This window comes from Symsagittifera roscoffensis, chromosome 1 (genome assembly GCF_963678635.1).
Source record: "Symsagittifera roscoffensis chromosome 1, txSymRosc1.1, whole genome shotgun sequence".
NCBI classification, from domain to species: domain Eukaryota; kingdom Metazoa; phylum Xenacoelomorpha; order Acoela; family Convolutidae; genus Symsagittifera; species Symsagittifera roscoffensis.
Window position 1 is genome coordinate 19,143,463 of NC_087062.1, and position 24,721 is coordinate 19,168,183.

At 34.5% G+C, this 24,721-nt stretch overlaps 1 protein-coding gene across 1 annotated transcript; it reads left to right on the plus strand.

The window, feature by feature from the left end:
* The first annotated feature begins 1,819 nt into the window (after positions 1–1,819).
* On the plus strand, positions 1,820–18,728 carry LOC134855245 (uncharacterized). The gene is made up of 3 exons (XM_063871714.1): positions 1,820–1,923; positions 15,466–15,607; positions 17,724–18,728. The coding sequence occupies exons 1-3, from the start codon at positions 1,908–1,910 to the stop codon at positions 18,469–18,471; spliced, it is 906 nt and encodes a 301-aa protein (XP_063727784.1). The 5' UTR covers positions 1,820–1,907; the 3' UTR covers positions 18,472–18,728.
* Positions 18,729–24,721: the final 5,993 nt, after the last annotated feature.

Sequence of the window (24,721 nt, forward strand, 5' to 3'; positions counted from 1 at the left end):
ACACATTTTTCAACTCCTTTGACACTGACTGAGAAGTTAGAATGGTAGCAAAAAACACGCAATATTTCAGAGTGGTGAGCTGCTATTTTACAGAATTTGAGTCCTTCTTCTGTTTTGGAACCAGGAACAAACTTTCCATAAATTCATTTCAAAGAACTATTTGATGTTTTCCAGGATTTATATCAATTTTTCTCTAGGTTATAAAATTCTAGACTTTTTCGCCCACCCTATGCCATAATTGTGTATCTGCTGATTTTCATCGATAAAAGGTCGGAACAATAGTAACATGCAACAAATAATTAGTATTTTAGAAGAAAAGTAACAGTTAAAAAAAACGGTTCCTTTGAAAAAAATTTTTTTTCAGGATGACACTAAAAAAGCTACAATTGTACACGTTTTCTCCAGTTAGTTCTTTTTAGCTAGCAGGGCCAAAGAGTCCAGAATAAACCGGAAAACCTTTAGTAGACAAAAACGTTTCAAACACTGGAATCTTTTATATCAGAGTCTGCAGTAAAATATGGCTCACCTTTGTACAAACATACGTTGTGGAAGGTTTAATACTTCTTGTTATTAAGCTGCTGAGGGTCTTATGTGGAAAAATGTAAAATTAGCAATTAGAAAAACAGTACTTGAACAGAATCGCGAGAAAATCGAATTTTACCCGAAAGTTTATTATTTGAGGTTGAACTATAGCTCACTCAATCTTGAACCCAATCAGCTATCGCTATCTTGCAAGCGCTCATTTTGCAAGTTGTAGTGATTTAAAACCGTGTGATTTAATTATTTTTGGTCATAATGAGTACCAGATACGCCAAAACGCTATTATCTTAAAAATAAAATTCATTCTCATACATAATAAACAGTGCCAGTGAAACTGTAGCTAAGAATTAATTCGTTTTTTAAGAAAATTAATTGTCAGATTTTTTGAACAGTGTTCTTCTGCGGTCACTAATTGACATTGAGTGAAAGTATACGACGGTAGTTTAAAAAAGTGACGAGCTGCTTTTCCACAGAATCGAAATCCTTTTACTGTTTTAGAAGCAATAACAAACCTGCAACAAGTTTGTTTCAAATGTCTACTCGATGTTGGTCTGCGTTGTATCAGTATATGTTAAGGTTATATCAGTCTCGACAGCTTATAATTTCTGCCCTGTGTCTGTAGAATGTCATAGATAAAACATCAGAACAGGCAAAAAAACATTCGCTCAATTTGATTTTTGGGAAGGGTCGGTACATAGGCGGGTGCATAAGAAGACCAGGGTCGACCGATATATAAGTCGAACAGAGTCGAATCATAGGTCGAACAGGGTCAACTCATGAACCGAATAAGGTCGAGTCATGGGTGACATGGGGTAAACTTGAGTCTACTTGATACTTGCACAAAGTGGTTCAGGACAATCTACTTTTTTATAGTCAGCCCTACTTAGATTAGTATGGGTAAAATGGTATATGATAGAATGGAATGGGGTTGATTGTCATTGAACCGAATTATAATCCTATTGATTACAGGAAAGCTGGCGTATTATATAAAAAATTATGGCTGTGGTTGTGCAGGAAATATCATTATTTATTAATTTGAGTTCCTTTATTCCGTCAAAAATCTTATTGGCGTTTTCTACATGAAGCCAGTAATTTTAGTTTTTTAAATATTGATATACTGCGCGTAATCTCGACAGATCTTTGGCAATACTCATTAAATATACAAGTTTTGTCTTTTGAAATTGCGAGCTGCCAGATAAGAGCCAGATGTTTTCCCTTTTTGAGTTAAACTTGAAGAGGTACATGCTCAATAAACGTAACGATGACAACAATTGTATTAAAAATGTAAGACTTAATTTGTTTCTTTCTTCTCCTTTTTCCCAATTCATTCAGGAAACAATAAAATTTCATTTAAAAACTGTATAAAAATGGCAACCAAAAAAGGTATGTAGTTCAAATCATTATTGCGCAAAAACTGATACTTAAAATGATGATTAATTCAGTTTTCAGCAGGGCTGCCTTTGCGTCACCCCAATCATGACAATTAAGGTTCATCCAGGGGCGGATCTAAGATTTTCTCGAGAGGGGACAGGGCGGATTTTCAAAAAAAAATTGAAATTTTTGTCGACCTTTTTTTTCGGTCGAGCAAATTGATTTTCTGAGCTCTCCCAAATCACTAGAAATAGAAAGACCTCATTTTGAATAAAAACTGTGCGCCACGGACAAATGTTTGAAAAAACAGGCCAAAAAAGGCGTTTTTATGCACTTTTTGAAAAATTTGGATCCCCTTCAATCCCCCCTCAAAATTTGTATACTTTGGCGCCAAAGGCGCTGTTAGAAAAATTGTCGGGTCAGTCAGCCAAAAACGGATACCTCAAAATAGTAAGAAGGAATGGTTTTTGGGTCGGCAGGGGGTCAAATTCCTGAGGCACTATTGTTATACCTTACGCTCACTCCCTCGCCTTGAAACTATACAACCCTCTCAGAATAAAAAAAAAAAAGTCCGTCCTCCCTTTTGAAAATCCGCCCCATCCCCCTCGAGAAAATCCTAGATCCGCCCTTGAAGCTTGGTATGGTTTTTTGTTCCGTCTTTCGAAGAGTACGGATTATTTATACAAAGGGGTAGTTTTCTTTGTTCAGTCAATTTTCGGCAATCGAAATAATAGTTTATAAATAATAATCCATTTTCTGGACTAATTCAGGCGCGCGCTAATTAGGCAAAAACATCGCTTACAGTTCATATCAGCGATGATAATTTTAGAACTGGTCTACCTAAATGCTATTTTTTTTTGGAATTTATCACAGAAAGAACTTATAATTGAATAGATTTTTTTAAAATCATTTTCTCACTAATTGAAGGAGAAAATAACGCTTGCGCAATAGCCCATTTAAGTAAATCAACTAGTTAGTGTTGCTTATAACCTTTGCAGGGTTTATCTCAGCCTCTTTTCTGGATTTTTTCTTTTCAACGCGAAGAATTAAGATATAACACAGCAAAACAGTTTAAATGAACCTCACGAAACGCAAACAACTGCGCCCAAATAAACCGAAATGCAACAATTAAACAAAAATTTCAAAACCCACCACAGATTTATTGTTCCGACTTTCGTCACGAAACTAATGGAACATTTATGCTCCGGGTTTTTTTGTTCCGACTTTTGTAACGAAAGTAACGGAATATTTGTGCTCGGGGTGTTTTTTTTCTTCAGACAAGTTTCGACTTTTTAACTAGCCAGTTTTGACTGATTTTTTTAAAATTCTTTTGTCTTGAGCTTAAATTCGAAAAAATATTTTACCTGCATTCATTTTTGTACAATTATGGGGATTTAAAGAGTGCCATTTTGGCCAATTTTTGTGACATTTAACACGCGATATAAATTGCGCTATTGGCGCGGAAGCGGAGATTAGCTCCGTTTTAGAAATTGTTCCAAATTGGTTGGAGAAAGCTTATTTCCCATAATTTATTTGTTACTAGGAGAGAATTATATCACTTTGTGCTTTCCATAGCGTGTGGGCGAATGATTTTCACAGAAAAACTCAATTTACAAAAAAAAAACTTTGCTTACAATTTCTTACGTTTAATTTTTTTATGTTATTACTGCTCCATAGAGTTTAAAAGGCAGTCAGAACTTGTTATAACTTAGGCTCACTCTCTCGCCTTGAAATAATACGAGCAGTCTTGTCTTAACTTACGCTCACTCTCTCGCCTTGAAACAATACAACCCCTTCATAATAAAAAAAACCAAAACAAAAAAAACTTTACACATTTCAAAGGGTAGATGAACCACGCAAACAAATCCTCGAAAAAACTCAAATGCAAACCTCTCGATAATAACAACTAAAAATGTTTTAAGCCCACATATCGATGTTCACTTCCCTCTCAGCCTGTAACCTCAAAACAACTTCTTCCACCAATTCAGCAAGATCCAGACCACCTTTCACTGGACAAAAGGTAACATCAACATTAGTTGTCTTTTTTCTGACTCCTTCACGATACTGAAATAAGATCAATTCACCCGCTCGATAGAAAAACCCCATGTGAACCATTCCTGGAAACAAGTGCAAAAACGAACAAACCTAAAAACTAAACCCTCCGTAGGATTGGTGACCCTTACACTTTTTCGCCAACGGTTTCGACGAGAGTTTTACCTTGAGAAATGCATGCAGTATGAAAGTTAGTAATGAGTATTACGTCGCTAGAGAATCACTAACAAAAACGATAAATTGAGAAGTACACAAACTGTCAAAATCAAAATAAGTTATTTTCTTGAAAAATTAGACCTTCCTCTGGTGAAAAATTTAAAAGGGTACCGATAGTGATAAACCCTCAAATGGAAAATAAGAAAGTTAACTTTATCAAGATCATTAAGGATGATACTAGAGATGATTCAAACTTGTATGCAACAATTTGGACCCCTAAAAACCCCTGGAGCAAAAGATAACGATTCCCGGAATGAGAACTCGGTAACTAGTGGATGTAATGGAACTAAAAACGAGATGTTATAGACCTAGTTAATTGAAGTTCATGTTTGCAAGTTGTTTCTCAGGCCACACTTAATACAGGAAGCCAAAAATTTAGGATATGATAAGTGGTGATAAATTACAACGGGTATCGTGATTTGAGCCGAAAACGCCGTTTGGACCGGAAGTTATAAGCAACTAGGAAAACAACCCATAGACCAAAAAATAGGTAATTTATACAAAACAATGAGCAAGGGCAATAAAACCTTGGGGATTCTAAACCCGAATACGGAAGATTGACTTCGGGTGATCCCGGAGTTACCTTCAAAAGACCTTTAGGCGTTTATAACCAAAATTGCATCGAAAACTCCGGAGTTAACACCGCAGAGTGGCACTTTCTCCGGACCCAAGCCTTTGAAACTGAAATCGGTCAGCTGACTTATAACTGGGATTAAAATCATCTACTGGAATTAGAAGCAGCAGCTGAATGGGATATAGTTTTTACATTGTAACCTTGAAGTAGTGGAATTAATTGAAGTCGACCTGGAAACAACAGATTCAGCTTAACATGGTGAAGAAGGCATCAATAGAAAGTCAACTAGATAAAAGGAAAGTAGTCTCAGAGGATATCGGCAGTATTAGGCAGTCGTGATTGAAAATAGGTCTGCTAAATTATATTAAGGGGCGTGATAATTATTTAGCTCCGGAGGTTACTTTCTGGCACAGTTTGCTATTTTCCCTTGATAGCTATAAGTTCGAAATTCGAATAAAGTATAGATGGGATTTTGTAGGTGCTTGTATTAAAAAGCCATCCATGAAAAGGGCGTTTACCTACTCCCGGGAGGTCCGAACGTTAACGGGACAACTAAATAAAATCCTTGGGAGATTGGTCACTTGAACACAGCTCTGTTTAAAGGATGAATTGGAGTTAAAAAATGCAAAACTTAGTTGAATTTACGTATGGCCAAATTCATAACTAGTGTCGTCGAGAGAAACTTCCGGTTAAGATCTTGTGCAAGTGTATCAGGACTTGTGGGGTCGATCATAACTATAACAATAACTAAAACTCAAATAGAAAAACATAGCGAAAAATTTTTGGGTAGCCTACTTCTAGGCAAAACAAAATTAGCTGCTGCTGAGAGTATTTGGGTTCTCGTAGTTACTTAGAGAAAAGTTCAATTTTTGGGCGAACAGAGCTTCTCACAATCGAGGGAGAATACGTTAAGTTAGTGATTTCAAAGGGGTGATAAATATTTGATTGAGCTATCGAGGATGGCCAGAGTTAAGAATTGTAAGTTAATGTTAACGGGAAATTGAATTTCATCTAAAATTTTTTGCTGATAAATCGCGGACTCTTTCTTTTGATTAGATTGTTAGACTATATTCTGGCCACTCAGAGATTTCTGAGTTTGGATGTTTTTCATCTTAGTTTAATTACAATTGGAAATTCTTGCGAACATATCGAGCGGAAGAGGCAGCGCTAATAGTCTTTAAATAAAGGGGCAATTGACATGAAATAGAACAGCATAATTCCCAGCATTTTAATCCTTTCACGGTTGAGGATAGTGAGCATTGGCCGCCCTGCTGAATCCACAACCATGGGACCTTTTTGTGGTGTCCTTAAGAGAGGGGGACAGAGAGAAAGAGAGAGAGAGAGAGAGATATAGATAGATAGATAGATAGATAGATAGAGAGAGAGAGAGAAACAGAGAACGAACCTAGAGACCCGGGTTGACCTCTAAGGACCGAGACCACTAATCATACAATTCCGCAAACGAAGCCTATGAAAAAGTACTAGTCATACATTTTGCTAAAATGAAATTGTCGAATTTTCAAAGATATTTCTCTTGTTTTGGCATAAAGTGTTTAGTCATAAATGAAAAAGACCTTTTTTAAACAAAAAATGCTAATCATACAATTTCCATGTATTGAAATTTTGTGATTAACTATTTTTTGATGGCGATATCAAACATTTTTCTAAGCGGTATCGAAGTTGTCCCAAAAAATTTTGATTTTTTTCTAATTTTGAAACAATTTTTTTTCAAACATACATTTTCTAAACAAAGAAAGATTTTTTGGATGCAAAATTAGTTTTTTGTGTGCATATCGTAGTTCTGGATACACAAAGTTTGATTTTTAATCCATTTCTCAGAATAGCATTTTTCGAAAACGCTCAAAACAATAATTGATACTGTATGGCATGTTTTTGTATGCCTTGATTAATGCATGATTAATTTAAAAATCCAATTAAAAAAATCACCTTTGAAAATGTTTGCTAAAATTAAAAAAAAGATACTTCATTATATCGTTTGCTTAAAACAAAACTCAGACACTTCAGGCCGTTTCCGATGCATTGTAATTGCGATATCGTCAAATGGTTGGTTACTCTACTTTTGAGTAACCAAGGTCTTTGCCACTTGTGTTTGGTTACAAACACAACCCAAAAGTTTTGAGAAATTAAATTAGCAAAAAAATGCAATTTTTCATGCAATTTCTGTACTAATGGAATTGGATGAAACGTGTGTGTAGCAATTTTCCTTATATGAACCATTTGATTAGCATTTTTGGTCAACTCGGGGAAGCTACCCCCTGAAACCTACCCCTTCAATCACACCAGCTCTCTCGTCATGAACACTCTCGACCACATCCATAAAAACGATTTCAGCAATAGCAGTCATTACCGACTCTCTGATTTACCCACTACCCCCACTCTGATTGTAAATATGAAGACAAAGCCAGCCGAAACGTTACACCATATGAACGAAATTGCATAACTTCCGTTACTGTGTTACGTAATTGTTTCATAAGTATTATACAACACTTACGTATTTTCGGCTCGTTGATACTTCGGCTGGTCTATACTTCGGCTGGTTTTTATACCACCAGGTAATTGATCGCAATAATTTTGTACGACTCCCCGAGTCGAGATTTTTCACCTAATTTGAAGCAAGATTTGAGCGGTTTGAGCGGTTTTTTTAGACAATTACGCTCAAAATCTTGCTTCAGAATGAGCGGTTTGAGCGGTTTTTGAACGGTTTATCTAAAAAAACCGCGCAAGATTTGAACGTTTTTTTTTAGATAAACCGCTCAAAACCGTTCAAATCTTGCGCGGTTTTTTTAGATAAACCGTTCAAAAACCGCTCAAACCGCTCATTTTGAAGCAAGATTTTGAGCGTAACTGTCTAAAAAAAACCGCTCAAACCGCTCAAATCTTGCGCGGTTTTTGAGCGGTTTTTTTAGATAAACCGTTCAAAAACCGCTCAAACCGCTCATTTTGAAACAAGATTTTGAGCGCAATTGTTTAAAAAAACCGCTCAAACCGTTCAAATCTTACATATTTTGCAGTGGTTATTTTGCTCGAGCATTTGAAAAAAGTCGCTCACATTGTTTTTGGTCAAGACATCGAAAAAAATATTGCTTGATTTGAGAACGTTAATCACTTTTTTTAAATTGCAGATAGTATCAAGATTTGAACGGTTTTGAGCGGTTTATCAAAAAAAACGCTCAAAAACCGCTCAAATCTTGCGCGGTTTTTGAGCGGTTTTTTTAGATAAACCGCTCAAAACCGTTCAAATCTTGCGGGGTCACATTACCTTTCCAGGCCTTTTTGTTGGTTGCCTTTTTTGGTTTTAATCGGTTTTCCTTATAAGACCATTCAAAAACCGCCTAAAAACCGCTCACATCTTGCTTGAGAAACCGTTCAAAAATCACCGCAAGAAATGAGCGGTTTTTGAGCAATTTTTTTAAGCAAGATTTGAGCGGTTTGAGCGGTTTTTCTTAAAAAAAACCGCCCAAACCGCTCAAATCTTGCTGAAAAACCGCTCAAACCGCTCATATCTTGAGCGGTTTTTGAGCGGGATCTCGACCCGGGTCAAATTTTCACATTTGATCTTTGATGTTGTCCAAAATTTATAGTTTTTCAAAATTTTCTTCTCTCAAAAACTATTCGTTATGGATTACAGAGCAGTCGGATCATTCAGGGCTTTGTTCTGTATACGAGACGAGCAGTCTTGTTTGTTTTTTACGCTAGTCCAAAATAAAATTGAACAACCGTTTATAAATGTTCGGCCAGCACTCAACAAATTTCACCGCCGAAAATTAAAAACCTATTCACAACGACGAAAATTAAAAAGCTAATCCCCGCACCGAAAATTAAAAAGCTATTCACAGTGCTTAAAATGTATTTTTCCAAGTTAAAAATATTTGGTTATAATATAACTAAATGCGCCAAATTTCTGACATCACAGTCCAGTATTCGTTCAAATTCAGGGGGTATTTTTACTTATTTCGCTCAAATTTTTGCGATTTTGTTTTATTATTCAATGTTTAAATGTTGAGAACAATATACGAACAGCACTGGTTGGTTTGTTAATACAAATGCGATTACTTTATTCTAAAGCCGACTTCCAAAATGACTAAACTTCGAGCAGATATGAAGGTGGTCATTTTTCCCCTGGAGCTTTTTTTTCTAATCTGGGTAAAACTCTGGAGCGATTTTGAAGTAATTTTGAGTAGTTTACCAAAGATTCTTCATTTTAGGCCAATTTGGCTTATTTAACCAATTTAGAAATGTGAACACAACATTTTGAGATGGAACTAAAATTTGATTAGTTGATTTTAGCCAATCAGATTGAAGCAAAATAGCTTCAGCTCAAGATGTTGAAATAATATTGAATTTTGGACGGAATAAGTAAAAAGACCCAAATTCAGGGACATAATGGTTGATGCGTGTTGAATTGCTGAGATTTCTATTTTGTATTTCATAGAATTGTAATTAAAACAATCATTTTGCGTTTTATGTTTCTCAAAAATGTATTGAAACAATCCGTTTGCGTTGTGAATAGCTATCAAACTTTCGGTGCAGTGACTAGCTTTATACCTTTTGGCGTTATGAATTATCGGCGCTGTGGGAATACACCTCCTCAACACCACCTGATCCTTAATACTTCACCGATACCTAGCGCAGAAACTAGATACTAGGACACATCCCGCTTAGATCATCACAATCCAGCAATGACAACGGTACTGAAACTTTTGACAACGACAGTGAGATAAACGATCAATTCTGTGTAAAAATTATTATCAGAAGTTGATTTTTCTTTCATCTACCCACCATCCACTGATGTGATACTGTCATTTGATTTTATCCATGACAAATAACTGTGCTTAAAAATCAAATTTGACTCATTCCAAATCTGTTCAGTTAATTTTTCCAAATCCTACACCACAGAAACGTATTAAGAAACAAACAAATGAAAAAGATTTTTGAGCAAAATAAGCAAGATTTGAGCGGTTTGAGCGGTTTTTCTTAAAAAAAAACGCCCAAACCGCTCAAATCTTGCTGAAAAACCGCTCAAACCGCTCATATCTTGAGCGGTTTTTGAGCGGGATCTCGACCCGGGTCAAATTTTCACATTTGATCTTTGATGTTGTCCAAAATTTATAGTTTTTCAAAATTTTCTTCTCTCAAAAACTATTCGTTATGGATTACAGAGCAGTCGGATCATTCAGGGCTTTGTTCTGTATACGAGACGAGCAGTCTTGTTTGTTTTTTACGCTAGTCCAAAATAAAATTGAACAACCGTTTATAAATGTTCGGCCAGCACTCAACAAATTTCACCGCCGAAAATTAAAAACCTATTCACAACGACGAAAATTAAAAAGCTAATCCCCGCACCGAAAATTAAAAAGCTATTCACAGTGCTTAAAATGTATTTTTCCAAGTTAAAAATATTTGGTTATAATATAACTAAATGCGCCAAATTTCCGACATCACAGTCCAGTATTCGTTCAAATTCAGGGGGTATTTTTACTTATTTCGCTCAAATTTTTGCGATTTTGTTTTATTATTCAATGTTTAAATGTTGAGAACAATATACGAACAGCACTGGTTGGTTTGTTAATACAAATGCGATTACTTTATTCTAAAGCCGACTTCCAAAATGACTAAACTTCGAGCAGATATGAAGGTGGTCATTTTTCCCCTGGAGCTTTTTTTTCTAATCTGGGTAAAACTCTGGAGCGATTTTGAAGTAATTTTGAGTAGTTTACCAAAGATTCTTCATTTTAGGCCAATTTGGCTTATTTAACCAATTTAGAAATGTGAACACAACATTTTGAGATGGAACTAAAATTTGATTAGTTGATTTTAGCCAATCAGATTGAAGCAAAATAGCTTCAGCTCAAGATGTTGAAATAATATTGAATTTTGGACGGAATAAGTAAAAAGACCCAAATTCAGGGACATAATGGTTGATGCGTGTTGAATTGCTGAGATTTCTATTTTGTATTTCATAGAATTGTAATTAAAACAATCATTTTGCGTTTTATGTTTCTCAAAAATGTATTAAAACAATCCGTTTGCGTTGTGAATAGCTATCAAACTTTCGGCGCAGTGACTAGCTTTATACCTTTTGGCGTTATGAATTATCGGCGCTGTGGGAATACACCTCCTCAACACCACCTGATCCTTAATACTTCACCGATACCTAGCGCAGAAACTAGATACTAGGACACATCCCGCTTAGATCATCACAATCCAGCAATGACAACGGTACTGAAACTTTTGACAACGACAGTGAGATAAACGATCAATTCTGTGTAAAAATTATTATCAGAAGTTGATTTTTCTTTCATCTACCCACCATCCACTGATGTGATACTGTCATTTGATTTTATCCATGACAAAAAACTGTGCTTAAAAATCAAATTTGACTCATTCCAAATCTGTTCAGTTAATTTTTCCAAATCCTACACCACAGAAACGTATTAAGAAACAAACAAATGAAAAAGATTTTTGAGCAAAATAAGACATTCTTGCACCTATCATCACCATCAATTCATCATACATTTTTAAACAAAGAGGGTCTTTTTTTTATCTTAATCTTTCCGTAAATTCGCGATGCATTTCACTCTACTGCTTGAATTTCCCGTTTGTAAGTAAAAGCAGCCCACTGCATGGCACGCTCAAAATTTTTAATCCCGTTTTTCAAGCCTTCTTTTTTTCCCATAATCATCTCCACGTAGTTACTTTGTCATCTTTCATGAATAATTACAACCTCACAAAACCCAAGCTTCAACAACCACTCTCTGAAATCACTTCATGCTTTACAAAATTTCTTATGATTTTGATATATCGGAAAATTATCTTTGAGTTGCAATTCCAACATGACAAAATGATCTTCCAAATGCTTCAAATTTTCGAGTTATTTCGATTTTTATAAAAATCGAAATAACTCAAAAAATAGAAGCAATCGGAAAATCAGATTTATTGTTAGAATTGCAGCTCAAAGAGGGTTTCCCGATAGCACCAAACAATGGTTCTATAGAGCAAAACATTTAAAAGATAGAATGAGTTTGTTTTGAGTAGCTCAATATGTATATATCCCTAATTAAAACTTCAGAAGATCATAATAAAAAAGTTTTTGAACGGAGAGAGTTTTATTCCGCTGAAAATAGTCGGACACGCTGTCACATTTTCCTTTAAAAAATATCCTTTTGACGATTTTTTTGCAATAGATAAATTGAATTGAGAGTAGAAAATAGGTGCACCCAAATAACAAGAGGCCATATTGAATTATTGGCTTAACCTAAGAAATGTAAAACTCAACCAACATCCCTCTGGATACATAATATTTCAATTTGGAAATCACTCCAGAATGGCGTCCAAAATTTGTTTTGCTTTTTGCAACATGATGCGAGGACGTTAACCTTTTATTCACAATTACACCTAAAAAAATTACAGGAAAATTTTTGGGATAACAGTTCGTGATGAAACTGGAAGCTTCTTTAAGATGCACAAATTTAATTTAGGTAGTTTCAAAATGTTAACTTCGTTCATTAGAAATTAGCCAGTTAATAACAGTCAAGATGTCAGATTGAAACTCGTCCAATCTGGAAGTCTATGCAAAAAATTATTTATTATATAAAGATAAGAACACCTCAGAGGCCCTAACTGCATTGGGCATATCAATTATATAAAGTAGAGAAAGCATCGGACCAAAGACCGAACAATGAAAAACTCCTGTTTTTTTTTGGTAGCCAGCTTTAACTAGCACATTTCATATGGGCAGGTTGATAACGACCTGAAATTTAACTTTCAAACCAATTTTAGCGATTCCGCTGATGCTATAAGCTTCTATGTCATTCAGCGTAAATTTGTGATTAAGTGTGTCAAATGCTCTTCTAAGGTCAATGAAGAAACTAGTGTAATTTGTCACTTGACTCAAATCGTATTATTCAGTTAACTCCGCTAGGACATCAATGGTTGCGTATTCTCGACGAGAACCAAATTGCTCAGTAGCTTGATCGTTTCTAAATATTTTGACAGACGGGAGATCATATAGTTTTCCAATATTTGACTGGGTGCAATTAGGCGGCGAGTCATATGCCGATATTTATTAATATCAATCTTACAAGTTTCAAAAACATCAAGTTTCAAGTTGAGGTGTAACATACCAGATGAGAAAGAAAGTTTAATTAAATATGCTAGATATGGGGCACCAGTGTAGGCAGACGCTTAATGAAACGACTGCTAGTTTCGTAGATGCCTGAAAATTGCGTCGGGGTCTTGTGTTCAATAAAATGCAGTACTTCTTAAAAAGTGCAAATAATTTTTTATTGAACTATTTTCGGAATTTGATTGCGAGCTTAAATCCAACCGTAGTGAGAAATTTTTAAAAGGTTTGCAATTGAAAGTGGCTCAACCAAAAGTTTTCATCATTTTGGAGAAGCCCGGCTACTCCTGTATTTTTAGAGCTTTTATCAAAGACTTCATTTATTAGTTTTTAAACATATCACGAGTCTCCGATACATTTAATAAGCCTATGAGTAAAAAACTATTTTTCTCTTGTCTAATAGTGTACTAATTTATTCCTCGCAGCACCAAATTTGAGTTTTTTGGCAGTGTCACGTCTATCTAATTTCCACAAATTTTAGAGTTTATTTCTTTGAATGATCGAGTTTTCATTTTCCTTTTTAAACCACTCTGTAGTTTTTTCGAGATGTCTTTGCTGGCTGCTTAAATGTAAATTCATCTTTTGATTCCATTAAATTAGTTTAAAATTTCTTTATAAGCATAGATGAAACTTTTTTATCCATTAAAAGTGAATCATCGAGTTTGGATTTCAAGATCAATAAAAACAAATAAATTTTAAATTTGTCGCCAAAAAACAAAATCAGGTAGGTGTAAGCTCCTGTTCGAAAATTTAAATTGATTTTGAAGGTTGAAATAAAAAAATCACTCTGAAATTAAAATCACAATACCCGGATCAACAATGTTACGAACTAAATTTTGATTGATGAAAGAAACTTTAGTATCTGAAACCCTTGTAGGTTCTTTGGTTAAGATTTCGATGCCGTAAAAACGGACAACATTGAAATAATTCAATGTGAGGTTGTTATTATGACAAGGAACTCTTTGCAAATGACGATCAAAAATGGTTTCGTCATAATAATAACAGTACACTGAATTATGTAAATGTTGTCAGTTCTTACGATTTTGAAAACGTAACCGAAGAAGGTGCAAAGTATTATGATTTTAACTAAAGAACATTAACCGAAGAACCCGGGTATGGTGATTTTAATTTCAGAGTTCTTTTTTTCCTTATCCATTTCAATTAACTTTCAAAATCAATTTGAAGTTTTCAACAGAGCTTACACATACATTTATTTTGAAAACTTATTGAAATGGATAAAGATAAAAAAAACTCTGAAATTAAAATCACAATGCCCGGGTTCTTCGGTTAAGGTTCTTGGTTAAAATCATAATACCTTGCAAAATCTTCGGTTACGGTTTCAAAATCGTAAGAATTGACAACATTTACATAATTCAGTGTACTGCATTATTATGACGAAACCACTTTTGCTCGTCATTTGCAAAGAGTTCCTTGTCATAGTAACAATCTTCCATTGAATTATTCAAATTTTGTCCGTTTTTACGGCTTCGAAATCTTAACCAAAGCACCTGCAAGGGTTGCAGATACTAAAACTTCCCTCATCAATCAAAATTTAGTTCGTAACATTGTTGATCCGGGTATTGTGATTTTAATTTCAGAGTGAGTTTTTTATTTCAACCTTCAAAATCAATTTAAAATTTCGAACAGGAGCTTACATCTACCTGATTTTGTTTTTTGGCGACAAATTTAAAATTTATTTGTTTTTATTGGTCTCGAAATCCAAACTCGATGCTTCACTTTTAATGGATAATAAAAGTTTTATCTATGCTTATAAAGAAATTTTTAAATAATTTAATGGAATCAGGACATAAATTTACATCTAAGCAGCCAGCAAAAACATCTCGAAAACAGGTTTTTCGGTTAAGGTTTCAAAGCCGTAAGAATTGACAACATTTAGATAGTTCAGTGTACGGTTAACTTTATGACGAAACCATTTTTCCTCGCCATTTACAAAGAGTTCCCATTATAGCAAACCCTAAAAGAAGAGCAATCTTCAGAGTCCTGAAAGATTAAATCTGAGATCTGACATGGTGATAGACTCCAGCAACTCCAGCAATCAGAAGACAGTGAAAAAAATTTAAATAGCAGATTGCCACGAACTTCTTTTATTTATTTTTACATATTTATAAAAAACCGTTTGAGCCATTTTTGTATACCATTTAAGTTTGAGAAGCATATACACTCCAAATTTTTGCGCAAAAGGTTTGAAAAGATTTTTAATTTTAAGATATTTTTGGCTATCAACCAAAATTGAAATTTATTTGAGCAAAATAGAGAAGAGAATATTATATCTTCCTTAAATTAGGTTGGGTTTTATAAAGGGATAATTTGGATACAGTTGATACATTTTCCAAAATAATTAGCACCATAAAACGTTTGCTAAATTTCTAAGCAATTTTGTCTTCATCATTTTTCGTCTAAAGTCAACCCAATTTGAGAAAAACGTGTTTGAAGTTTCAAACTTTATCGTTTTTTTTTCTGATATTTCGATTCAGCACTGATATAGAAGAGAAGTTGTTCACATGGGCCATGATATTTGTATGCGTTTTTATTTTTCTTTTAATTTCAGTGGAAACAATTCTAATTGCCGTGACTGCAGTTCTGCTTGCATATTGGCTGTTCTTCTCGTCATCGAGGTTTTACGACGACTCCAGACACAAGATGCAGAGTTCACAGCCTACGTCTACGGGGGATCTGCGACTAGCCGAAAGGTAACACGATGCACAGCTTTAGTTGATAAGTTGATGAAACGCTTTTGCTGCAGCGACTTCATCGAAAAGTTTTGATTGGGTGTTTTTTTTGGAAAGTTTCGACTTTTTTAGGATACCCATTTTGGGTACTTTGCCGATAACTTAGCAGGTCATCATTTTGAGGAAATTTTCTGGTCCGCAAGACATTTTGTTTGAAAATAGCGTAGTGAGCCTTGTTTGGAGGTGTTCGGCCAATGAATTGGTTTAATTTTAGCCGCATTCTCTCACAAACCAACGTGGTTTCGTAAGAAACAAGCGCACAAAAAATTTGTTGTCTCATGTAGATTTTCAAAAATACCTTGCAAATTAAACGAGGATAGCCTGTTACTGTGCAAGTAGCACAAAATGTTCCGACCATACTCTTTAGAAAACTACGGTTTAGAAATTTTTTTTTAAAGTTAGTGTAGTTTCTGCTTGGTGTGATAAACGGATCTGATGTAAAAAAATTATTTAGGCATATTCGACAGTCAAAGTAGTATAGGAAAATTGGCGGAAAAAAAATTTTGTAGAAAAATAACTAGAAAACAAAAAAAAATTTAAAAAAAAATTTTTTTTTCAAAAAATTTTAAAGAAAATTTTCGAATTTTTTGAAGTTTTTGGCTCCCAAAATTAGGCAAAAAAACTCCAAAAACTAATTTTACTTGCTTAAAATTATGTTTTAAGGTCTTAAACTAGGCATAGTTCAGCTTGTAAGCCTGCTTGCTTGCTTAATTCCCTCGAATTAAGACAAAAAATCTCAAATTTCAAACCGGTTTTTCTCGACACTGGGAAAACTTTTTGGAAATTTTTAAATTTGATTTGAATCACGACTAAAAGGGCTTAAACATGATATATCACTCAACCCAGTCCGATGATTATTTGTGGTACCTGATTTTGCGTGGAAAACAAAAACAAAAAACTAAAACACACCCGAATACAAAGTTCTTCCCCATTTTCAGTGATCGGAACAAAAACTGATTTTTTAAACTTTTGTCTAAATGGCGTCAAAGAAAGATCTCTTCTCTTTGCACTTGAAGCAATACTGGCAAGCTCAACAAACGTGACGCTCCTCCAACCACGTCAGCTTGAATGTACTTTAATAACTAATTCTATTAGTATTTTTAATACAAATTGGCTTGGTTGATATTAGTATGATTGCCAATACGGATGTCAAATTTGGAAAAATTAACAACTAAAAGAGAAGTGCAGGTTTTTGCAATTGAAACATATCTTTTCTGTATACGTTTCTTAAAGTTTTGCCGACTCAGCAAATTGGAAAAAAAATCTAAGTAATTTCCTGCGATGCTCCTCACATTTTTTCAGCTTCTGCATCCTATAGAATCATTCCTAACATCAAGGAAGAATTGATTTTCAATTTTTTGGATTTTTTTAAGCTCACAAGTTTGAGATTTTTTGTACTGTTCAGCTCAAACACTAAGAAAGTTTTTTTTTGCACAAAATTTAGCAAAGTTTTTCGTTTTTACCAAATCGTTTTCAGGAAATTTTGGACGGTTCTTTTTCAAAATTTAGCTAATATTCTTCAATTTTTTACGATAGTATAGGTTGTCGGAGAACTGTTCCCGGCTCGCACAATGCCCCGGCTCGCGCAACGAAAGTTAAATATCATTTATTCAATGAATTTCAAAAATTTTGTGTTTTTGTTAATGATTTTGGCAGTAAGCATTTGCCCTTCAAGTCAAATTTCATTGAGAATAGACAAAATAGATAAAAAGTTGCAAATGTTTTACAAAATTCGAACGATTCAGTGAAAGAAAAATGTTTTCTGGATTCAAATCATTTAAAAAAAACATCGAAAGCTAAAAAAAATCATGAAAAATAATCTAGGTGTCTTGCTAAGTTTAACGTCGGGACAGCAATCATCCAGATCCACAGCAAATTTTCCTGAATTCCAATTGAAAATGTATTCAAAGTTTTCATGTATTCAATTTGAACTACATATTGAACTATGGATTTGTGTCTTACTTTATCAATAAATTGGCTGAATCAAACAAATTATCGATGAATCACACGAAAAAATAGACACTATGTTATATTAACATTTTGGTATGACTTTTTAAAACAATTAGAATTGTTTTAGAACGCATATTATGTGGCATGGTTCCGAGGCAGAAAAAGATTATAGGGAGTCTTTAAATCAAATAAAATGTGCAAAAGAACAGAAAGAACAGCTTTTCTGCATCGGAAACCCTCATTTTTGCGCTAAATTGGACGAGTATAAGCTGAAAGGCAAGCCGAACGATGGGCTACTCTGTCAGCTATTCAACGGTTCTGATAAATGCATTGTGCATAAATACGCCGATGTCTATGACTTTTTGTTTCGGGACTTGCGACAAGAGATCAGACACATGCTTGAAATCGGAATCGGTTCCAAAAGTCCCAAATTTAGATTCACCAGCGCGCCAAGGTGGGTTATTGGTGCTTCTCAACGGGCATGGAGAAACTATTTCCCCAGTTCTCGGATTTATGCCGCCGATATTGACCGGGAAGTTCTTTTTGAAGAGGAACGAATCAAAAGTTATCACGTTGACATATCCAAAAACGATACCCTTCATGCTTTAATTGAGAAAATTGGAACGAAGCTGGACTTCCTGGTCGATGACTCTCTTCATACTTTGGAAGGACAGGAAAATTTGATCTCGGTCGCTTATGATTGGATAAAACCAGGGGGCTATTACATAGTTGAAGATGTACCCGTAAAAACGATCTGCGCCCATTCGCTGCCGTCACTCTTGAAGCGAGGAGTTAAAGACTTCGCGTTTGTTCAGACTGAGCTTGTCCGGTTCGACAGCGTCTTGCAAGTTATCAGAAAGCCTTACTCACTCTAGAAGTTGGCAACTGATATCAATCGATATATTTTGTTAATCACAAGTTCTCGAAACATTAAACTGAATCTAAAGCTAAAGAAAAAATGTACATTCATTGCAGCTATACAAAAAGCCGACATTTAACCAGTTACCACAATAACCAGCCAAAGGCAACGGTTATTTGTTACATGACTGTGTGAAAACTACGTTACAAGTTCAAAACAAAGTATAATTTAAAAAATGATGTAATTTTGGGGGGTTTATTGAACTTCGGTTTTTTGAAGGCTCGCATTATCGATTAATTTACAAATTGATTAATTTATAAAAAAAAAATCATATGAGTTTTGATTTATTCGTTTATAGCACTCAATTATGCGTGGATTTTAATCATCCAACAAATAAAGAATCACATCTTTGTTCCCACCACCTCAGGATGAGAGTGCAAGGAACGTCGTTCGGAGAAGCGGATCTCAAGGAATGCTCACAGATGATTGAAAGCAGCTTCACTTTAAAACAGTCGTGATGCAGATTCAAAAAATGAAATATTTAAGATTTAAGATCATTTATCCACGAGGGATAGGACCAAAGGGATAGGAGGGATAAATCATTGTGGTTAGAAGATTTTTCCTTCTTGCTTCGGAACCGGTTGTCCATGTTTTTATTGGTTGTTAAGTTACATTGATCAGCGGAAATTTTAACCAAAATTTTAAATCTACGTTAACATACAGACAGAAATTGAACAAAACTGCTCGTATCAGGGCGAAGCCCTGGATGTTCGTACGGCCTCTTAAGGTCTAAGGAGCAGAAATAACCTGCAAAAATTAAATGTAATAAAAGAACAAAAAACTTTGCTTTTCAAAATTGAGATTTTTTGTGAAAATCAACCCCCACACGCCATATGAAAAAACAAAGTGATAAATTTTGCTCCTAGTAACAAATAAAGTATGGTAAATAAGCCTCCTTCAACCAATTTGGAACGATTTCTAAGGAAAAGGATTAAATCTCCGCTTACGCGTTAATAGCGCAAAATATATCGCGCGTTGTCCCACATTGGCCAAAATGGCAATCCTTACACCTCCATAACTTTTCAAAAAATGATCACAGGTAAAATATCTTTTCTAATTTAAGCTCAGGACAACAATACGTTTTGCATGCTATAAAAAATGGCTAGTTGAAAGGTCGAAATTTGTCTGAAGAAAAAAAACTCACCCCGAGCACAAATATTCCATTACTTTCGTTACGAAAATCGGAACAAAAACCACCCCGAGCACAAATATTCCATTACTTTTGTTGTGAAAGTCGGAACAAAAACCACCCGAGCACAAATATTCCGTTATTTTTGTTACAAAAGTAGGAAGAACAAGAACATAGCGATTGTATGCAAAAAGAAAACTCTTGATTAAGTGAAACAAGACTGCTCGTTTCTATAAATTTTTGACTATAAATTTTGGACACCATAAATTTTGGACACTATCAATGATCAAATTTGAAAATTTGAGTAATTAATACGACCGACTAGGTAGCCTCAATTCAATTCAATTTGGAACAATTTTGTTGAGCGGGATAATTCGCCACGCACAAATAAATTGCGTTACGTTTTCAGGATTATGGATAAAATCTTCAAAGTGCGCATAAATTAGTCCAGAGCATGGCCAAGTTGGCAACTTTCTAACTCCCAAAACTTTGCAAAAAAGATCGGAGGTAAAATATTATAATAAATTTGATTTCAGCGAGTTGATATTCGATTGCGCATAAAAATCTTTTGTTAAAAACTATTATTTCGATCACCGAAAATTGACTGATCAATAAAAAAACCACACCAGGCATAAATATTCCGTTTTCTTCGAAAGACGGAACAAAAATTGTTTATTTTCTAGTTCGCATAAAAATATATATAGTTGATTAGTTTCATAATAATTTTGTAAACTAAATCCCTTTCTTTATGTTTATGTTCTATGTCCACTTTCTTTGTCTTGCAAGACAAAGAAATTGTACAAAAAAGATTTTAAATAAAGATATAAAGTCTTCCAATTTAATATGTAAATAATCAACTTTCTTTCTTATGCAGAATAGAAACTAAACAGTTGCCTCTCTTAACCAAAAGTTCTCTTTATGAAGACTTCGCTCTTCTAGTTCAATTCTATTATTCGCTTCTGGTAATTGCTCAGTTAAGAAGCGATGGATGAAACAATGTCTGAGCTAGCTACAATAACATTTGTAACTAGTTCAGACGCTAAAACACTTTGAGGGTGGAACAATAATCAAAAACTCTGGAAGCATAGAGGTCGACAAACTGAGGGACTCAGCCTCAACATTTTGGCGTTTTTCTATCATTATTTCACTCAATTAAGTTTTTTTTCTGACAAGCATTTCTTGCTCTTAACGAAACAGTTGATTTCGCATTTGACATTTTGTGCACATAAATGTGCATACAAAAATTAGCCGTTGTTGTTATCAAGCTATTCAAGCAATAAAACTACGAGTTATTTTAAGTTCAGCCAATTCGTAAATCGGTTTGAAAAAACTCCGCCAATTCAGCCAGGTTTAATTTCAGCCAATTCATAAATCGGTTTGAAAGGTTCAAAGAACGAATCGCTCCGCGAAAAGTTGAAGTTTTTCTACACAAGCTGTTCCAGCTATTAAACTTCGGAATATTTTAAGTTAATTCATGAAGCGATTTGGATGTCAAAAAAATTTTTTTTTATGGAAGCCATTGAAGTGATGAAGCCATTTTGTTTGAAGCCATTCTAGCTTTTATTTGAAGCTTTTCTAAGCAAGCTATTCAAGCTATGAAACTTTGAAATCATTCGAGTTATTTCATAGACCAAATCCGTTCGCGAAAAGTTAAATTGTTTTATTCAAGCTACTCTAGCAAATAAACTTTGAAAAATTTCAATTTCTTTCTCAGACCAAATCAGTTGGCGAAAACTCAAAGTTTCACTAGTAAGCTATTCAAGTTCTGAAACTTTGAAAAATTTCAACCTATTTCTTAGACTAAATCGGCTTGCGAAAAATTTAGATTTTTAGGCAAGCTATTCCAGTTATGGAACTTTGAAAAACTCCAGTTATGAAAGTTATTGCATTTAGAGAATCGTATAGCGACAAAATTTGATTTTTTTATTGGAATCACGAAACCGATGAAACTTAGACCGACTCGGTCTTAAAAAAATCAAGTTTTTCTGAGCAAGCAATTCAAGCTGTAAAACGAAGTGAGATGGATGGCGAAAAGTTTAAGCTTATATGTTGAAATCTTTCAACCAATGAAACTTTGAATCAGTCAAGTTATTTCATGGACCAAATCGGTTTTCGAAAAATTCATTTTTTTCTAAGCAAGCCATTTAACTATTAGTTTTTGAAATATTTCAAATTATTCCATGCAAGGAATCGGTAGGGAAACGTTCTTTTCTTGCAGCTATTCAATCGATGAAATTCTGATAAAATTTAAGATTATTTTATAGAATGAATCGGATCCCGCAAAATTTTTTAAGCAATCTATTCCAGCTACGAAACTTTGAAATATTTCAAGTTCTTTCAATCCAAATCGGTTCGCATCGTTTTGCAACAAAAATTGAAAATTTTTTAAGCAAACGATTCCTAAAGCTATGTCACTCTGAAACATTTAAATTTATTTCATGCCGCGAATCAGTCTGCTAATGACTAGTTTTCTAAACAAGGTGGCTGCTTATTTTAAAGGATTCGCTTTAGACTGAAACGAATGTGCAAACGCCATAAGTTTGGACAAAAGTGGGCAGGTATTGTCTAATTTTGAAGTTGAATCAAGTTCAACTTGTTTAATGACTTTCGAAAGATTGAAAATTCTAAGAAATTCTTCTATTAAACTGAGTTCGCCGGTTGCTCTGAAGGGTTCTTAAAACGCTCTGATCTAAGTCTTTTTAAACGTTGTGCTCAATGAAAAAAGCTCAAGCATTGAGGCCAAAGCGCATTAATATTTTCATTTAATATAAAAGACTAGCGTGAACGCAACTCCGGTGCCTGAAACAGATTAGTAAACATGAAACTTGCTTATACATAAAATAAAGAAAAAAAAACAGCGAAATGAATGCAATCGTAGAAAAAACGAGATCGGGAATCGGGAATCTAATAATCTCGCATTTTATTAAATAATTGAACCAATTTGATTGGAGTCATCACATTCATAAACGGTATTCATAATCAAGCTTAATTAACATTTGAAAAACTTTTTAACGATAATACGTCATATTTAAGAAAGCACGGGGCGTTGAGCAATCATAATTGGCGTCCAAACGTCCCGAGAGTACCTTGAGAACTCCAAGCATAGTGTTGAATATTTCGAACTTAGAAATTAGTTTAGATCTTTAGTTTCTAGAAAAATTTCGAAGAAATTTAAAAAAACGGCAAATCTCAGAAACTAAGATGATTTGAAAAATCGAACTTGTAGGCAAGTTCTGCAACCTCTGAGAGTGCCCAAAGAACACTCCACTGCAGGGTTTTTAAGCCTGAAAAGTTTGAGACAAGAACCAGAAGACAAAATGAAAAAATATGTTCCTTGTTTGGGCTACTTGTGTTCGAGGTTCTAAGACTTCTAAGTAATGAGTTAGATCCTGATGGTTAACTCAAAGAGTAATTTCGGATAGGGTACACCGTCTGCTCGTCACGCTATCTTATTTTCGGCCGGATAGATTCGTGCAACTTCTTAGTCTGAAACCGATCCTAATCTTACTCTTATATCTACTAGTCTCAGGGTGTTTAACTAGTCTCTGCTAGGCTCAAAAGATCTAGAGTATACTGGCTTATTTCGACTGCTGAAGTTCTCTTGGAGAGGTAACTAATTTCTAAGTTAAATTCAAATCTCTCTGGTGCTGAAACTACAAGTAATTTCAGCACTTACAAATAAGTGGGTTGTTAGTTAGACGGAATATGATTGGTTAATATTAAATATTTTATAGTGATAAAATATCTAATTTATCCAATAATAAAATGTAGTTTAGATCAGGTTCCACCCATCCGGGGTTTACAGAGCTTTTAGATTTATCTTTCTTTCTGCAATTAAAGGATGGATGATGAACGTTGGTATTTGGCGACCATCATTTTCTTATCCGGTTCCTCTTGAAGAAGAACGTTCCAGGACGCTGGAATCAGGGATAGGAAATTGTTATTACGTCATTCGACAACGACTGTGATCCCCAATGAAATCAATCCGATTCCAAAATGGTTTGCTATGTCAGGTTTTTCTGTATTAGTAGAGAACTGTTTTGTGTGCAGCCTCGTCTGGGAATGGCGTGAGAATCGTGTTTGGAAGGGATGCCTTGGAACTCGGATCTGTAGGTATACTTGAACATCGAGGTGGTCATTGGGCTAGTTCAATGAAGTCCTTTTCTGCGAAGTCAAGTCGTACTCTAAATCCTTTGAGTCGTGATTGTGGACGGCATGTCGGTTGTGTTTAGCCATTTTTTTGTTCGAGTGTGATGGGATCGTCTAGTCTTTGGATGTTCGTCTTTGTTGTTGTGTATGATCTATATACTGCATATTATGATTTACATTTTATAAATTTCTGTTAATCTGGTTTCTAGTCATGATCTTAGTTAGTTGTTTTCACAAAAGCGTTTTATTTTAGTTTGTTTATTTTGAAGAGTTACTCACCCTTGAAATTGAAGTGTGGTCACAAAGCGTGGGTGTAGCGCGGTGGGTTAGGCCGGCTATAAGCATGCTCAGGACGTCCTTCTCTGGTGGATTAGGCCAGGAATAAGAGTGTGATTTTCATGCTATTTCTTTGAGAGGTCCTGTTATGTGTTAACATTTTATGTTGGTTTTTTCTGGTCTTTCTTATGTTACTTTGGTTTTGTCCTTTTTTCAAAAATCATTTTTTTTTGGTTTGAGTTTGTCTTACGATTTTTTGTGTTTTATTATTTCTTTCTTAGACTTTATAATAGTCTTCAAAAGAATAAATTATCCAGTTTTAAGGTGGGTTAATCCGGTTTGGGTACTGTTGGTTTTCTTTTCTTAGTCATGCTGTTATTTTATGATTTGTGGTGTTTAGTAAGCTGCGTTGGTTAGTTTGGTTTAGTATATAATTCCTTTCCAACCGGGTTGAAGAAAAGTTTGAAACTTGTTAATGCTTGTTAGAGTTGTTGTTAGTGAAAACCTGAAACATAAAATCAATATTGAAACAATTCTTCGTGGGCGAGCTGTGCGAGTTTGGAGAGAATACTTGTGCGAATGAATAAAAATATTGAAAAGGTTATTACTGCTTTCTCATTTTACTAATTTTTTGCATTGAAATTGAATTTTA

What these genes read in the sequence shown, in the direction of transcription:
- LOC134855245 (XM_063871714.1), top strand. An exon ending in GATCTGCGACTAGCCGAAAG is followed by an intron (nt 15,608 to 17,723) that starts GTAACACGATGC and finishes GAATTGTTTTAG; the next exon opens with AACGCATATTATGTGGCATG.